Source organism: Neophocaena asiaeorientalis, unplaced genomic scaffold, assembly GCF_003031525.2.
Source record: "Neophocaena asiaeorientalis asiaeorientalis breed wild unplaced genomic scaffold, Neophocaena_asiaeorientalis_V1.1 scaffold108, whole genome shotgun sequence".
In the NCBI taxonomy this organism is placed as follows: Eukaryota; Metazoa; Chordata; class Mammalia; order Artiodactyla; family Phocoenidae; genus Neophocaena; species Neophocaena asiaeorientalis.
This window is the reverse complement of record NW_020173770.1, coordinates 3,343,730-3,360,596: the sequence shown is the minus strand read 5'-3', so window position 1 is coordinate 3,360,596 and position 16,867 is coordinate 3,343,730. Positions and strand designations below refer to the sequence as shown.

At 41.4% G+C, this 16,867-nt stretch overlaps 1 protein-coding gene across 2 annotated transcripts in view; it reads left to right on the top strand.

The window, feature by feature from the left end:
* The window catches only part of DOCK1 (dedicator of cytokinesis 1), a 463,294-nt gene that overhangs the window by 243,940 nt on the left and 202,487 nt on the right, over positions 1–16,867 (top strand). For both annotated transcript variants that reach the window (XM_024751569.1, XM_024751568.1), the window contains exon 25: positions 15,070–15,171. In XM_024751569.1, coding sequence (XP_024607337.1) covers positions 15,070–15,171 — 102 coding nt within the window. The remainder of the gene's footprint in view (positions 1–15,069; positions 15,172–16,867) is intronic.

The following is a 16,867-nucleotide window of genomic DNA, read 5'->3' as shown; positions in this document are numbered from 1 at the left end:
CCTCTCCCAATGCGGAGCACAGGCTCCGGATGAGCAGGCTCAACGGCCATGGCTCACGGGCCCAGCCGCTCTGCGGCATGTGGGATCTTCCCGGACCGGGGCATGAACCCGTGTCCCCTGCATCAGCAGACAGACTCTCAACCACTGCGCCACCAGGGAAGCCCCCTGTGTGCTCTTTTGATGCGTAATTCTATTGCTGGATCTTTTTGCCCTTCAATATAAAACTCTTATATTTTAGTAATATCCATAATCCTTTTTGTTTAGCTTCACATATTTTGGCAGAGATGATCTCTAGGTTAGGAATTTTCCTTAACATCTTAAGGTCTATCTTAAGCCAATATCCAGGAGACTAGATATTAAATATTCTCACCACCCATAAAAATGGCAGTTATGGGACATGATAGATGTGTTAGCTAACCATAAGTTGTGATTGTATTGCAATATATAAATGTATGAAATCAACACATTGTATGCCTTAAACTATGTCAGTTAAATCTCAATTAAAAAAAATAAAAATAACACATTAGACCCTAAAGGCATGCATGCCCATTAAAATCTCTAAAAAAAACCCCAAAGATGCTGGCCCTTATTACAACTTGCCATTGTCTTGGTGGTGAGGACCTGTGTAGTAGGTCCAGAAACAGAAATACAGCTTATAGCGATTGGAAAGGACAACACAAAATCGTTGACAGATGTTGGCTTGGTCTGTTTCAACATCTCTTCCCAGGCCCCCCTCCACACACCCCCCATAACAAAGACTACAGGGAGTGATGACAGATTTCTGCAAGTTCACAGTCACTGGTTTTCCCAAGTATACAAATAAAAATATAGAGAAAAATTTAAAGCTTTTTGGAGAAAAAGCTCTCCTCCCACTAGGAACAATAATACAAGAGCCGTTTAAGATCCGTATGATGAAAATCACAAAATATTCCTGAATGGCATCAAAAGAGACTTGAACAAATGGAGAGACACTGGGTGCGTGTAATTGAGAAGGCTGCTATCATAAGCCTTCTCAATGAATTTAAAAATTCAGTGCCACCTCAATTTCAATTCCAGTGGGACTTGTTTCACGCTCAGTAATGTGGTTCTAAAGTTCATGTGAAAGAATAGATTGGCATGGACACTCAGGGAAATGTGAAAACCAAGGGTAGTGATGTAGGACTTGTACTACAGATAACAAACCATTTGAAAGCTAAAGCTACAGTAACTGAGGTATGATCCAACGTTCATTAAAAGTAGTCTCTTTCTATATATGTGAGAGCAAGAATGAATCCACCAAAATATCAGTATTAGTTGCATATCATCTTATGGGGATTTTATGATTTTCAAATTTTCTTCTTTATATATATATCTTCTTCTTTTTACTGTGTGATCATATATATATATATATGATCATACAGTAAAATTCACCCTTTTTAGTTCTGAATTTTGATGGATATATACAGTTGTGTAATCACCACCAAATACAAATTTAGAGGATTGTGATATGCCTAAAAAAGTCCCCATTATTCCCCTCTGGAGTCAACCGTCTCCCCTGTGTCACTGTAGTTTTAGTTTTGGGTTTCTAGCATGTCACATACGTGAATTGATACACTGTGTCGTCTTTTGTGTTGGCGTCTTTCAGTTAGCACAGTTTTTTTTTTTCTTTGAAACAGAGAACGATGCACATTTATTTATTCAGTGGTAGGTCCATTGTATTGTGCAGTACCATTCCGTCATATGGATTTACCACGGTCTGTTGATCCACTTACTAGGTAATAGACATGTAAGGTGTCTCCATGTTTGGCAATTAAGACTAAGACTGTCTATAAATATTTGTATAGAGGTCTTTGTGTGGATATATGTTTTCATTTCTCTTGGGTAAATACCTAGAAGCAGGAAGGTTGGGTCCTGCCAAACCTTTTCCAAAATGTCTGTATCCTTTTGCCTTCAGACCAGCAACATAGGAGAGTGTCTGTTCTGCAACTTCCTGCTTTTCTTTTTTTTTTTTAAACGTTAGCCATTCTAATAGGTGTGTAGTGGTATCTCATTGTGGTTTTAATTTGCATTTTCCTAATTGTTAGTGACACTGAACATGGTTTCATGTCTGTCTCGGCCATTTTTATCTCCTTTTAAGTGAAATGTCTCTTTAAATTTTTTTGCCAATTTTTCGATTTGGTTGGTTGTTAATTGAGTTTTCAGAATTCTTTATATATTCTGGATACAAGCCCTTTGTCTAAGGTGTGTTTTGCAAATATTTTCTCCAGTTCTGCAGTCTGCCTTTTCACCTTCTTTTCAATGCCTTTCAAAGAGGAAATGTTTTTGATTTTGAAGAAGTTCTTTTGGTCATTTTTTTCTTTTATGTTTCATGCTTTTTGTATCCCAAGAAATATATGCCAAATCCAAGGTCAGAAAGATTTTCCTTCTAGAAGTTTTGCTGTTTTGGGGGTTTTGCATTTATGTCTATGTTACATTTTGTGTTGATTTTTGTATATGATGCAGGGTGAGGATCAATTCTATCTCCTCACCCCCTGCCTTTTTGTTTGAGACTTTTCATATGTGTCTAATTGTACCATTTGAAAATACCACTTGTTGGAAAGATTATACTTTTTCATTGAATTTTCTTGACACCTTTGTTGAAAATCTGTTGACCATATGTGTGCAGTCAGGTTTTTTCATCTATAGGCCTTTTTCACCAGTACCGCACAGTCTTAATATCTGTAGTTTTATAGTACATCGTAAAAGCAGGTAGTGTGTGTCCTTTTACATTATTCAAGATTCCTTTGGCTGTTTCACATTATTTGCTTTTCCACTTAAAATTTAGAATCAGATTGTTAATTTCTACAATAACCTCCTGCTGACTGTAGATCACTTGGCATGCTAACTATACTGATTCTTCCAAAGCATGAACATAATATGTATCTCCAGTTTTTTTAGGTATTCTTTGACTCTGTTTTGAATGTTTCGTGACTTTAGCGTACAAATTTCATGGCTTTAAAGTATTCTTGTGTGTTTTTTGTGTGTTTTATCTGTCATCATCACCACCACCACCATTATAGCCATCATTTGCGTATGTACCCAGCCACCGGGCCCAGGCCAGTGGTCTTGTCCAGTGTCCCGTGATCTGGAGCTGTCTGCTGCTCCCTCTCCCGTCCCCTCCCCCTTCTTCCCTTTCTTCTCCCTCCTCCTCCGTCTTCCTTTTTTTTTTTTAAAACTTTGGTCCGAGGGCTGTTTCTTGCTCTTCTCATCTTCTAATTGTGTATTGGCCAGGTGGCTTAAACTCTCTCTATACTCTTATCTGTAAAAAGGAGTTAATATCCTCTATACACCCCCTGAAAAAAGCTAGGGTAAGGATGTTTTCCTCAAAAAGTTATTCCTCATGATTTAACATTTTTGGCATAAAATACTACCTGAGCGATAATGTGTCCTTCACATTCCATCGAACCGGGGGGCACAGCTGTAATGAGGAAGAATGTGGGGGGGTGAGTTTCAGATTGAGTGTCTTCATCCCCAAGGACCTTTGACCTAATAGTTTCAACCCCCATTGAGGATCCTTGCTGGAATCAACCATTGCTTTAGGAGCTGAAACTGGCGATTTCCTAATTTTTTGGTCCCATCTACATTGTTTGGTCTGTAAGAAAAGAGCCTTACCTTTGCCTCTCTGGCCACCCGCCTCACCAATCCCCTTGCTCATGTATCAACATAGACTCAAGGACTTTCCATGTGTTGTAATCCATTGCTCTCCTTGTTCATTGTGACACTCGGGTGTCGCAGGTGTCCCACTGTGGCCAGGATAGCCTCTTCCAATATCCTCCTCACCCTGCCTTGGTCCCAGGCCCCCTGTGTGTGCTCCTTCTGGGCGGTGCTGTGTCTACTCACCTGACCAAGCCCCGGAACCCCCTGCTTTCAACACAGCACCCACTCTTGGTGAGTGGGGTGTTGCACTTGTTAATACTCTGCAACGTTTTGAATCTTTCCGTCAGTTTGGCCTTATCCCCGCACTTTCTTATGTATATTCCAAGTGGCTCCATCTCCTCCGAATCTTGGGGACCTTCGATTTCCTCTGGACTGTGGTGAAGGGACATGAGATGGGCGTGAAGCCCCAGTGGGGTGTGCTTCATACTTGCAGTGTTTTCTTACACACCTGCTCGACAGGTACATTGCTCTGCAAAATTTCTCTTGGGTACCCCCCAGATTGAGTCCTGCTTCCCCATAGTAGGAAATTTTGAAAATAAACCTCAAGGCACTTAGAGCCTAAATCACTTTGGGTGCTTACGCAGTCGTAAGCAGACGAGCTATGGGTGATGTATCGTGATGTGTAGCGTTGGAACCTGTATCTGCACACAATAGATGTATTTATTTATGTATAAGTCACTATTTCCTAAGAAATAATATCTTATAAATGAGATCATCCCTGTTTCTTTTATATAATGATCTCATATTCCCAAATATATTTTATTCTCCTTAAAGATTCATTAATTTTTTTAACCCTTGGTATGTGACATAGTTTTCTCCTCACTGACTCATGTAACCAATATAAATAATATTGAGGGACAGCATCCATTTATGATTCACATAGAGGAATTTCATTTCATCCAGTAAAGAGTTTCAACTTTAGTCTATAACTGTGATGGTAAGAGTGTCCTTTATGGACAGAAGTCAATTAAAAAAATACGGAGAGCATTGCTCCTCCTTCAGAGGCAAAATTTTATTAAGACTCAGTTACTCTTGTTTCTATTACAGTGTATTTACGGTTACTATATATCATGGGAGAACATTTGAAAAATCTGATTACTTTAAATTATCTGATTTTTCTGAGTTTATGAAAATAAATATAAAATTTTCTGCTGTACTCTGACTTATGTTAGCAACAAATGAATTCTATCAAGAAGTTGTATACAAAGTATATATTCCTCATTATTACATAAAATATAATTGTATACATAAAATTTGATTGTGATTTATTTTCATCCCTTATAACAAATGTGAATATGTGTTTAATTTATTATATTGAATAAGCAGTAAATAGTTGTTATGATGAATGCAAGATCCGGATAGTCCCTTTTGGTATATTCGTCCTATAAACATCTTCTTACAATTACTGCCACTGTAAAATGGAAAATGATTTTTGTTTTTAAAATTAGATTTCTTTACTTATAGTGTCTGCAATGATATGAAATACTAGCACTCAATTTAAATTTAAGATTCAGGTTTAATTTTGTTGCTAGTAGTTGTAAAAGAGCTAATAGATGACATTAGTTTCTCAACTATACTATTTTTAATTTTGTATAGCTTCTTTTTACAAACGTCCCTCACTCTGTGGTCCTTTATATTGATAAAATAAGGGATCGCAATATTTTGGAAACTAAATAAGTGAAAATTAACCGTACTTTGGATAAAGGATTCATGGGACTGAATTTATCTTTAAATGAGAAAGGGAACAAAATACAGCCCTCAATTTTGCCATGGATTTTATTTCTGGGAAAGATGTACCAAGTTCAAATTATGTGAGTGAATATTTATTTTTCCAAGAACCTCAGTGTTAACAATAGCACCCGATTCAGCCGTTTTGTTGTATCTTTTGCTTAAGCACATATTTAATTAACAAGACGTGAAATACTCTGCAAAGTACAGCAGTGACTTTTGCCTTCTGATGTTTTTCACGTGGGGCACTGTCTTCTTACCTTCATTTTACACCGTTGTTCTATCTGCATTATCATTTCTTCCTCGTAACCCCCATCCTAAAAGGGTTAAGTAATTTCCTATGATGGGAAAACACATAAGTGAAGAAATCAAAGCAAAGGTGAAAAAAACTGTCTTGTATCTATTTCACAAATCTAAAGAGAAAGAACAGTTTCACAAGGATCATAGAATTTGGAAGGAGTTTTCCAAGTAGGTTATTATTGTTTTAAATCAGAATAGTATATTACTTGGTTTACAAGGACAGATCGTTTGACTTGCCCTGAGAATTAGCTGCCCCTTCACCAGCCCCTCCATGATCAATTCCCGATCCACACCTGCAACTCTTTTTGCTTTTCCTTTGTTCTTGAATGTTTGAGATTCATTGTTCTATCCGTAGTGTTCCTAAATCTCACAAGTATGAGTCTGGGTCGTGCTTGACACACAGTGGGCCCTTTCATTTTGTGTATGCATGACACTTTAGAAAAATTATCTTACATCTCTTAATTAATTTAAGTTTTATTTAAAATTTTGACAGCTTCATTGAGATCTAATTTATATGCCATAAAATTCATCTATTTAATGTGAACGATTTAAGGGTTTTAACTATACGCACAGAGTTGTTTAACCATTACCATGATCAATTTTAGAATACTGTCATCATCCTCAAAGGAAACCTGTACGCAATAGCAGTCACTCCCCATTTCCGCCCAAACCTCCAGCCCTTGGCAGTCACAAGTCTGACTTTCTGCTTTTGTAGGTTTGCCTATCCTGGACATTTTCTAGAAATAGAATTATGCCAAATATGATCATCTGTGACTGGCTTGTCAATTTCTGCAAAGCAGCCAGCTGGAATTTTGATAGGGCTTGGTTTGAATCTGTACCTCAATTTAGAGAGTATAGCCATGTTAACAATATTAAGTCTTCTAATCCATGAACATGGGATATCTTTCTATTAATTTAGGTCCTCTTTTATTCCTTTAACACTACCTTCTAGTTTTCGGGGACCAAGTTAAATCTATTCTTAAGTATTTTTTCGATACTTTTGTCAGTGGAATTTTTTCTCTCTCTCTCTGTGTCTGCTTGTTCTACTTTTGGAGGATTTCATTAGCTTTTTTATCCCAACGCTTCTATTAAAATGTTTATTTTTGCTAATACAGCTGAAATATTCCAGAATCATTTCTTTGTCTTTGTTCCTTTTTTTCTTTTTATAACATTATGTTCTTGTTTTATGGATATAATCTCTTATCTACCTAAGGAAAATAATGATCGTTCTTTGAATTTTCTTATATTTTCTAAATTTTCTTTCATTCCTCTGGCTTCTGGTTTTGTTTGTTCAGGTCTCCTTTATTAACGCTTGGTTGACTTTCCTCACAGAGCTTGGAGGCTGCTGGGTTTCACTGCATGGCAAACCACTGTGGGCTGGGCTCTCACGCTGTCAGAATCTCCATGGGAAGTTAGTGGGCACGCTCTTGTGCTGGTCAGTTTCTCCAAAGAGGATTCTTCCAGTCTCCTGTTCCAGTTTGCTGTGGGGCTGAGCCTGGTGGAGGGGCTGAGCCTTGCTGCTTTGCTGGGAGCTGAGCCGAGCAGAGTGGGGAGTTTACAGTGATTGGCTTCTTTTTTCTTTTATTTAATTTATTTATTTTTGGCTGTGTTGGGTCTTTGTTGCTGCGCACGGACCTTCTCTAGTTGTGGCGAGCAGGGGCTCCTCTTCGTTGCGGTGCACGGGCTTCTCATTGCGGTGGTTTCGCTTGTTGTGGAGCATGGGCTCTAGGCACGTGGGCTCACTAGTTGTGGTTCACAGGCTCTAGAGCACAGTGTCAATAGTTGTGGCGCACGGGCGTAGTTGCTCCGCAGCATGTGGGATCCTCCCAGATGAGGGCTCAAACCCATGTCCCCTTCATTGGCCGGCAGATTTCCAACCACTGCGCCACCAGGGAAGCCCCCAGTGATTGGCTTCTTATCATTGGATAGTCTCAGCCAGGTGGCTGCTGCCACGCTGTCTCTTTTGCTTTGTCCAGAGGATAAACACGTGGTTCTCTGCCAGGAGTGAGCAGGGTTCCCTTGGTGGATGTGCTGGGGTGGGTATATTGGCCACGTTTTAAAGACATCAGTGCTTTTGGTTTCCACCTGACATGCAGCCTCACTTTCTGAGTACCTGGCGCCTCCAGTTTCCGAGCCTTCCTAGGGTTCTCTGCCCAGAATCAACAGGGTTCCTGATAGATATTCACTCCCTTCCTGCCTCCAGGGCAGCCGGTAACCATTCCTGCATCGACTTGTCAGCTTCCAGAATTCTCTTGTCTGTAGTTGTGTCTCTTCTTATTCTCTTGGTCTTTGTGGGTTTGTGAGGTTTTTTTTTTTTAAACATCTTTATTGGAGTATAATTGCTTTACAATGGTGTGTTAGTTTCTGCTGTATAACAAAGTGAATCAGCTATACATATACATATATCCCCATAACCCCTCCCGCTTTCATCTCCCTCCCACCCTCCCTATCCCACCCCTCTAGGTGGTCACAAAGCACCAAGCTGATCTCCCTGTGCTATGCAGCCGCTTCCCACTAGCTACCTGGTTTGTGAGTTGTAAAAACTTTTTTTATTGTCAGTTTAATGTGAAGAGACAGATGAGTTTGTGTTTTCAGTGTTTTAAATTTGTTATGTGGAAGCCCCCTACGTATATTTTCACAAACATCATCTCTACAGAGACTTTGGAGGACGCTTTGGGGCAGTTAATGACATTTTGGGATATTCTTTGTGTTATCTTTTTGGACTCCCTATTTTTCTCTCTTAAATTTCCTTGTAACAAATAGAACCTGTAAATGTTTCACCATTGGCCTTCCCTCTTGAAAACAGGAAGCCTTTGCGTTCTCGAGAGCTTTCTCCTCATCTGTCCAAGAACTTATCCATACGGGGATTTATTTCACGTCACCCCTGCCTCTGAAACAGAGCACTCAGCTCTCAATTACATTCCCTTTTCCAAGTCCTCGTCCTCATAATGTTGCTTTACAGTATTGATTCTTTGGCTGGAATGCTCCCCAATATGAAAGTCATCCAGAATCCATCAAGTCATCCGTCTTCCTGTCTTTACTACAATTCTTGCCCAGTGTCATTTAGCAGTATCATTGGAGGATTACTTTTTCTTTAATTTTTAATGGTGATGAAGTAGGTTTGTTTTCATTGATATATTTGAAATGAAACATATAAATGAGAATTTCTCTTCAAAGCACTTGCCTTCGTGAAACACATTTAAATTTTTTTTTTTTTTTTTTTTTTTTTGCGGTACGCGGGCCTCTCACTGCTGTGGCCTCTCCCATTGCGGAGCACAGGCTCCGGACGTGCAGGCTCAGCAGCCATGGCTCACGGGCCCAGCCACTCCGCGGCATGTGGGATCTTCCCGGACCAGGGCACGAACCCGTGTCCCCTGCATCGGCAGGCGGACTCTCAACCACTGCGCCACCAGGGAAGCCCACGTTTAAAATTTTTAACATCTCATCACTGGCCACCAAGAAGTGTAATCCCCAATTCAAATAATAGGTTCTCCTCTGATTCAAGACTGGTGCCCGTCCTCCAGACTCCATGCTCCTGGGGCTCTCTCTGCATCTGCAGTAGCTTCTGTGGTTTGGAGCTGCCCCCAAATCCCTTGGCGTTCAGAACACTTGGACGAGAGTTAACTTTTCTGCCTGTGCCGAGTGCCCCACGCACAATGTGAGCCCCGTGGTCATATGAAACATTCTGGACTGGCGGATGGAATTACCAAGAGCAATTTCATACGTTATTGTTCAAGCCACATAACTCAGTCCTGATGTTAGTACATAAAGGAAGCACCCCTTCACAGCTCAGGCCTGTGAGTTCAAATCCTTGGGATGTTTCCTTCTAGTTCATGTACTCAGTCTTGGACCTTAGACTAGCCAAAGATGACAAAGATACCATTGAAAAGAACTCATCCTAAGTTCCCATTCTCCAAAATCTGTTCTTTCTTAAAAACCTTCTGTCTCTATATCCTGTAGGGACTTTGTGCATTCACTAGCCTGCCACTCAGTGTCCCCTGCTCCACCAGCAGTGCTCCATTCTACCTGTCCTCCTACCTGTTCTCTGTCTTACCTGTCCTTCCTACCTGTCCTCCATCCAATCTGTCCTTCATTCTACCTGTCCACCTGCCTAGAGCACTGGGGTGCCAGACAGATTTAAAACTGGGGCATTGAGGGTAGTTCTAGGAGGGAGGGCTCAGAGGCAAGTTCAGTCCAGGGCTTGAGCAGCAGTGACCTAGTCCTTGTGGACGGGGGAGCCCCATGAAAGAGATTTTTGAGGATAAGGGAGTAGGAAATGGGGACTCACGGGCAGAGGGAGAAAGAGGAGATCTCATCTGTTTCTCTCAGGACTACCTTTTAAAATACTAATATAGGGACTTCCCTGGTGGCACAGTGGTTAAGAATCCACCTGCAAATGCAGGGGACACAGGTTTGAACCCTGGTCCGGGAAGATCCCACATGCTGTGGAGCAAATAAGCCCGTGCGCCACAACTACTGAGCCTGCGCTCTAGAGCCCATGAACCACAACTACTGAGCCCGCATGCCACAACTACTGAGCCCACATGTCACAACTACTGAAGTGTGCGCCTAGAGCCCATTCGCTGCAACAAGAGAAGCTCCCCACTCACCACAACGAGAGGAAGCCCACATGCAGCAACAAAGACCCTACGCAGCCAAAAATCAATCAATCAATAAAAATTTATATAAAAAACTAATATATTTTCCATTATAAAAGTAATCTGGGGGCTGCCCTGGTGGTGCAGTGGTTGAGCGTCCACCTGCCGATGCAGGGGACATGAGTTCGTGCCCCGGTCCGGGAAGATCCTACATGCCACGGAGCGGCTGGGCCCATGAGCCATGGCCGCTGAGCCTGCGCATCCAGAGCCTGTGCTCCACAACAGGAGAGGCCACAACAGTGAGAGGCCCGCTTACCGCAAAAAAAAAAGTAATCTGGGCTCCTCCTCCCATCCCACAACTGTCTGGTGTCTTTTCTTCTAATCGTTCCTTCTTTTCTATTTTTTTCCTATGCTATATTTATATTCTTTGTTTTGCTGAAAAGTATATGTACCATAATTATGTCTGATTTTCATCGTTGAGCATTTTCTTATGTTATTAAAATAGTTCATATTTTCATGATTAGTATTTGATGGTTGCATGATATTTCATCATAAAACTATGGTGTGGTTACGTGATTTAGCAAATAAAAATCTACTTCAGGTAAACAACAGATCATTTTCTTAGTATATGAATGTCTGATGTGAAATTTCCAATACAAAATTTGGGACATACTTATTTATCTGAGATTCAAATTGAGCAGGGCATCTGTATTTTATCTTGCAACCTTACAAAATCTCATATTACTTACACAGTTCCTAGCTGTTGAACATTGAGATGTTTTCAGTGATGCAGTGGACATCTTTGGACATAAAATTTCTAATTCTGAATTACTTCCCTAGGTGGCTTGTTAGAAGTAGAATTACTCTGAGGAGATGAGTATCGTTTTTCCCAAGACTTTTCAAACCTATTGCCAAATCACTTTTTAAAAAGGTTACAGCAATTTATGCCCCTGCCAGTGCCGTCATAAGAGTGCTCATCCCCTGCGCCCGTGCTAACATTATCATCACTTAAATACTCCTCTGCTACTTTGGCAGGCAAATGATGACATACCGTTTTCATCTTTGATTGCTAATGAAGTTCACATTTTTTGTTTATGAGGCTTTCTTTCCATGACCTGATTTTTAAGTTTTCTTCCACTGCCTCCTGATTTCTCTGTCCCTATTTTGCATTGCTTTGAAGTCACAAGGAATATGTCTTATTTTTATTTATTTTCTCATTTTTACTCAGCCACTGGGGCTGGAACCCCGTCCCCAGGCTCAGGTTCCAGGAGGAATTCACCACCAGCCTACCTGCCAGCGCACCCACTGTCTGACATGAAAGCTTCCTAGGACTTCTAAATGCATTTCCAATAAATCAATGACAAAGCATAGAATAGTAATTTTATTCTGAGCCTGCAGAATAAGTTTCTTTTGACAGCTCTCCCCCATTTCTGTTTCTGGTGTACGATTGGTTTCAAATACAGCTTCCATAAATACCTGCTTTTAATCTACCCGTAAAAACCCACCACTCTGCTGTAGAGGGTTCCACGGGGTTCACGTGGGCATTCATGCTCCATAGCGTCCGCTATGCTTCTTCTCTAAAGATACTGGCCCCCGTGGATGGGACTCCATTCCAAAGGAAAGGGGGAGCCTTTCTGTGAAATTTGACAGGAATATTACCTCTTTCCTAGTGGGGTCTAAAGCTTCAGCTTAGAAAAGGGCTGAAATAGCAAGATTTGCTTCCTCTCAGAAAGACTGAACAGTACACATTGCTTCTGGAACATTTCCTTAAGTTAAGTAAAGAGCACATTTGCACCTGCTGGCCTTTTTTTTTTTTTTTGCAGTGCGCGGGCCTCTCACTGTTGTGGCCTCTCCCGTTGCAGAGCCCAGGCTCCAGACGCGCAGGCACAGCGTCCATGGCTCACGGGCCCAGCCACTCCGCGGCATGTGGGATCCTCCCGGACCGGGGCACAACCCCCTGTCCCCTGCATCGGCAGGCGGACTCTCAACCACTGCGCCACCAGGGAAGCCCCCTTGGCCTTTTGACCTCTAACTCATGGCGATGACCTGCCTCTGTCCCTTTCTCTGGGCTACTCCAATTAGTCCCCATTGCAGTTAAATAGGAGGCCATTTGGTTGCCCTCTCTGTGACGTTCTCATCCAGAGAGAAGGCTTCCCGACCGGCCATTTAAGTATTCCCAGGACTTGCTGTATGGAAATTGCTACGTTCTCTTCAGTTTTTCATGTCATGCATCGTGTCAGTTCCCCTAGCCTTTGCCTTGCATGAATTTTCGGCATTACATGGCACTCTGCTCCCTAAATTATGTCCACGTCACCTGTTCCAGTATCTGGCCAGACTCCTGATGCTCTAGTTTTTTTCCATTAATGTTACTCAGTGTGCATGTCCTTTGCATTTTCAAGACTGCTCTGGGGCTGTGGTCTTCTTTTCTTTCCACTTTCAACTTGGTATCTTAAGTACAGTACATGTCTATTGCTCTGAATTATACATAGCTACCTTTGTGATTTCAATGATTCTAATTTGTAAGTCCCTATTCTTTAACTCTTTTGACCTGCAGAGAATTAATCTGAGCCCCTGTTAGGCCTATATCTTGACTGATATAGGCCTTTTCTTGCTCTAGAAAAGCTCCCTGTCTAGTAGGGTGGAGTCCAGGTCACAGCCACCTCGGTCAGGGTAGAAATTGGGACACTGTCTATGGCCGCCTTTCCATTTCCTCATCCTCTTCCCAACTTTCTCTGATGACCACAGAAGCGCATGAAGTCTCTACTTCATGTTGGCCATTGTCAGTGACCTCAGATTTCTCAGAAAAATAATTAAAGTGCCTATCTGGATAAGAGGAAAATTAGCTCAGCTACTAAGCACCTACCCTGTAGCTGGTGTGCTGGGTTCACAGCCGGTTTTCCATATTCTCATTACGAGGGGAGCACCACTCAGCCTCAGTTTTACTGCCTATAAAATGGGGCGAGATGAGAATCTGTGGTGTGATTGAATGAGGCCATGGTCCTGATGGCCTCAGCACAGCGCCTGACATATTGCAATTGGTCAACGTGTAAAATTATGAAGACTGATATCCCAAAGGTGGCATCTCATCAGGAGTAAAGAAGATACAAAGGCGGCTTCTCTTGAGCTCAACGGAATGCCAAATATTTACATATTTCAAAAGTGTATACTCACACGGGCTTCCCTGGTGGCGCAGCGGTTGAGAGTCCGTCTGCTGATGCAGGGGACACGGGTTCGTGCCCCGGTCCGGGAGGATCCCACATGCCGCAGAGCGGCTGGGCCCGTGAGCCATGGCCGCTGAGCCTGCGCGTCCGGAGCCTGTGCTCCGCAATGGGAGAGGCCGCAACAGTGAGAGGCCCACGTACCGCAAAAAACAAACAAACAAACAAAAAAAGTGTATACTCATAAATAGACATTTTACCATTTTACGAATCATTCCTCCAAAGGAAAACAAGCATTATTTAGCTCTTTCCCTGAACACCAACTTGAAATCTAAGTTTCAGCAATTATCATCATTAATAAATAGTTTACATTTCTGGGCAAATGGAAGATACCTTATTATCATTATTTTACTTGTTCAACTTACGTAATGCATCCTCTGAGGACCCATTTGGAAGCATATATGTTTATTATAGATATAAAATGGATCCGAAAAAATTTTGGACTTTAACATTTCACTGTAGAGCATGCATTTGAAATGAATACGAGAGATATTTAGGCATTCAAATACATTGCTTGTAAAACAGTTAGTAAAAGAATGCAATTTGTGAACTCATTTAATAAGGCAAAATTAAGGACATGTCTCAAAGTATATCTCATCCTATAATTTTACCAGACTTGTGCTAGTTTAATGGGAGAAAATATATGTCCTCTGTTTCTTGAAATATCGTTACTTTAGGGGAAGATATTTAAAAGCAAAGAAGTCTTTTAGGAAATTGTTAGCCATGAACCCCAGAAGTGATACATTGCAGTTAATGGCAATGGGACTGCTTAACCCCCTGCTCCCCCGCTAGACCAAATCCCCCTTAGTGTGTCTGCACACACACACACACACACACGCACACACACACACGTGCACAGACATGCACACCAAACACGTCCACATGCACAGCCACTTGCATGCTGGTCGCTTCTGTTGCTAAGTGCTCTGGCCCCTCAGTTTCTCCATGTCTTGATTTTGTTTGGTGGTTTCTTTGTTCCCCTTCTTTTCCTTTCCTGCCAGCTCTGTCTGGTATGAGAAATTCCCCATCTCTCCCACTTTACATTCTGATGAGGCTGCATTCCTCCTCACATGCTTCTGGTGGAGCAGAAGTGAGCCATAACTCATTGTGGAGTCGGTGGTTATTGCCTCCAAATTGGCCAGGGGGATAGAGGCATATTTTGAGAAATAAAAGTCCTCTCTTTGCCACAGCCCGGGAGCAGGGGCTGCACACACACTTTGCCTGATAACAGGGGCAGCAACTTTCCAGGGAACACAACGCACAGTGGTGGCGGTTTCGAGCCTGTCTTTCATTGCACATATTTAATGCGAGAATATTTCAAGCTTGTTTTTTCCAGACTGGACAGTCATGTATCAGGAAACATTTAATGTAGTTAGAAGGAAACGTAGCAAAAGGAGAGATGGTGAGGCTGGAGTGACGGCTCTCTTAGCTGGCCAGCCTGGCACATGGCTTCTCCCTGGGGCTTTGATCCCAGATGCTTAGTTTACATCAGTTTCTCCCATGAGTGTCGTGGGTCTCCTCATCGCATTGTGTCTTTTGATCTGTTTCAGGGAAACTTCGTGGCCTGTATGACAGCTATTTTACGACAAATGGAAGATTATCATTATGCCCATTTGATCAAGACTTTTGGGAAAATGAGGACCGATGCGGTGGTGAGTGTAACTTTGACTTTCTATAACTGTGTTTTGAGGCCAGCATTTTAGGCAAAACGCTGATGTAAGTATTTCCATTTTCAGTATGATTTTGGACTTGCCTCCACTTGATTTCCGAAGCCACCAGGGATGGTCTGACTACAGGCGTGTTTGTAAGAAGATAAGGGTCAAGATGCAGACTCTCTCCTTATACTGACCTGGGGAGTGATTCAGGGTGTCAGCCGAGAAAAGTCCCTTTTCTTTTCTCTCCCATGCTTTGTGGTCACGGAAAATTTGGAGATGTTACCCATGGAGAGTCTGTCATTAACTGCTGTTCATTTATTGATTGGCTTTCAATAGCAGAAGCCAGGGAGCATTGTCAGCCTTAATTGTGCTCCCTTATTAATTAGCTTTAGTCACGGAGGCTCATTAGCATTTCTCGAAATAATTCTCTAGTCATCCTCAGTGAGAGTATGATACAACTTAATTAGGAGACGTACAGAGGGGAACTTAGGAGCTCTGTCCGTAACAAGCTGACATCGCAGGGCCATACAGCAGATGTCCTCTGCGAAGCCGCAGCCAATGTGTCTGCAGAGTTTCTGAGTATATGTCCACCTCGGCTCTCCTGTCTGGGAACACAGACTCCATTTCTGAGGCCCCTAGATTCCTGGAGACTGCAGCAAGTTCTACTAGCGTTTCCAGAACAAGGTTGGTTGCACTTTACATCAGTCTTATTAAGGGATAGAGACAATGCATTTAAGGCTTTTTTCCAAAGGATTAATTCTAATTAAGAAAACTACCTTATTAACTGTTGCTGCTATATGTGTGTGTGTACATATGTATATTTAAATTATATATATATATAATATTTAATATTATAATAATAATAAAAATATGTATTTAAATTTCTAAAAAATGGATTTATACCTTAAAATCATAACAATTTTCCTTAAATAAAAGTCAAGGAGCAGGAACGTGTATGTGTTTGTGTGTCTCTGTGTTTAGTCTCCCTTAAGAATATTAACGAGGAGTTTAATGTAGGACTGTACTCAGGCATGTAACATGTAGCACATGTGATCATATCCTGTGACTCTTCAGCAGTCATGGCATAGTGAAATCAGATTTGCCATGTGAAACACTTCATGCCTCATGTTTGATCAGGGGAAGGATAGTTGTAGCTGAACCTTTATGAACAATTTCCTAGACAACACTTCAGGCTGAATAATAAACTTTTCAGAATGAGAAGCATTACCTGTGCTGAAAATTTAGGACTCCATTTAATTATTTGCCCCTTATCAGAATAGTCACATGATCAAAATCATACTATTCACGCAAACTGTTAAAATTGTATAGGGCATACTTATACTCAAAATGTACATATATATATATATATATATATATATATGTATATATATATATATTAATCTGAATTATTCAGTGTTGCAGTGGATAGGGAAGCTTCAATGTATTGTGAAAAGCGATTATACAAAATAGTGTTTAAAAATGACTGTAATTTGCTGAATTCCAAGTGTGTACTCTCTCTCCTTGCACAGAGTAGATCATCAGATACTTGTTGCATGTTGTGGTCCTGATATCCCAAGGGATTTTGGTTCCTTAGACAAAGTAGTTCAGAACAGCAATTATTTGCAGACAATTGGATTTCCATTATAAAATGGCATTTGTGGTTTGGATATCATAAATTCATACTGCAAGGATT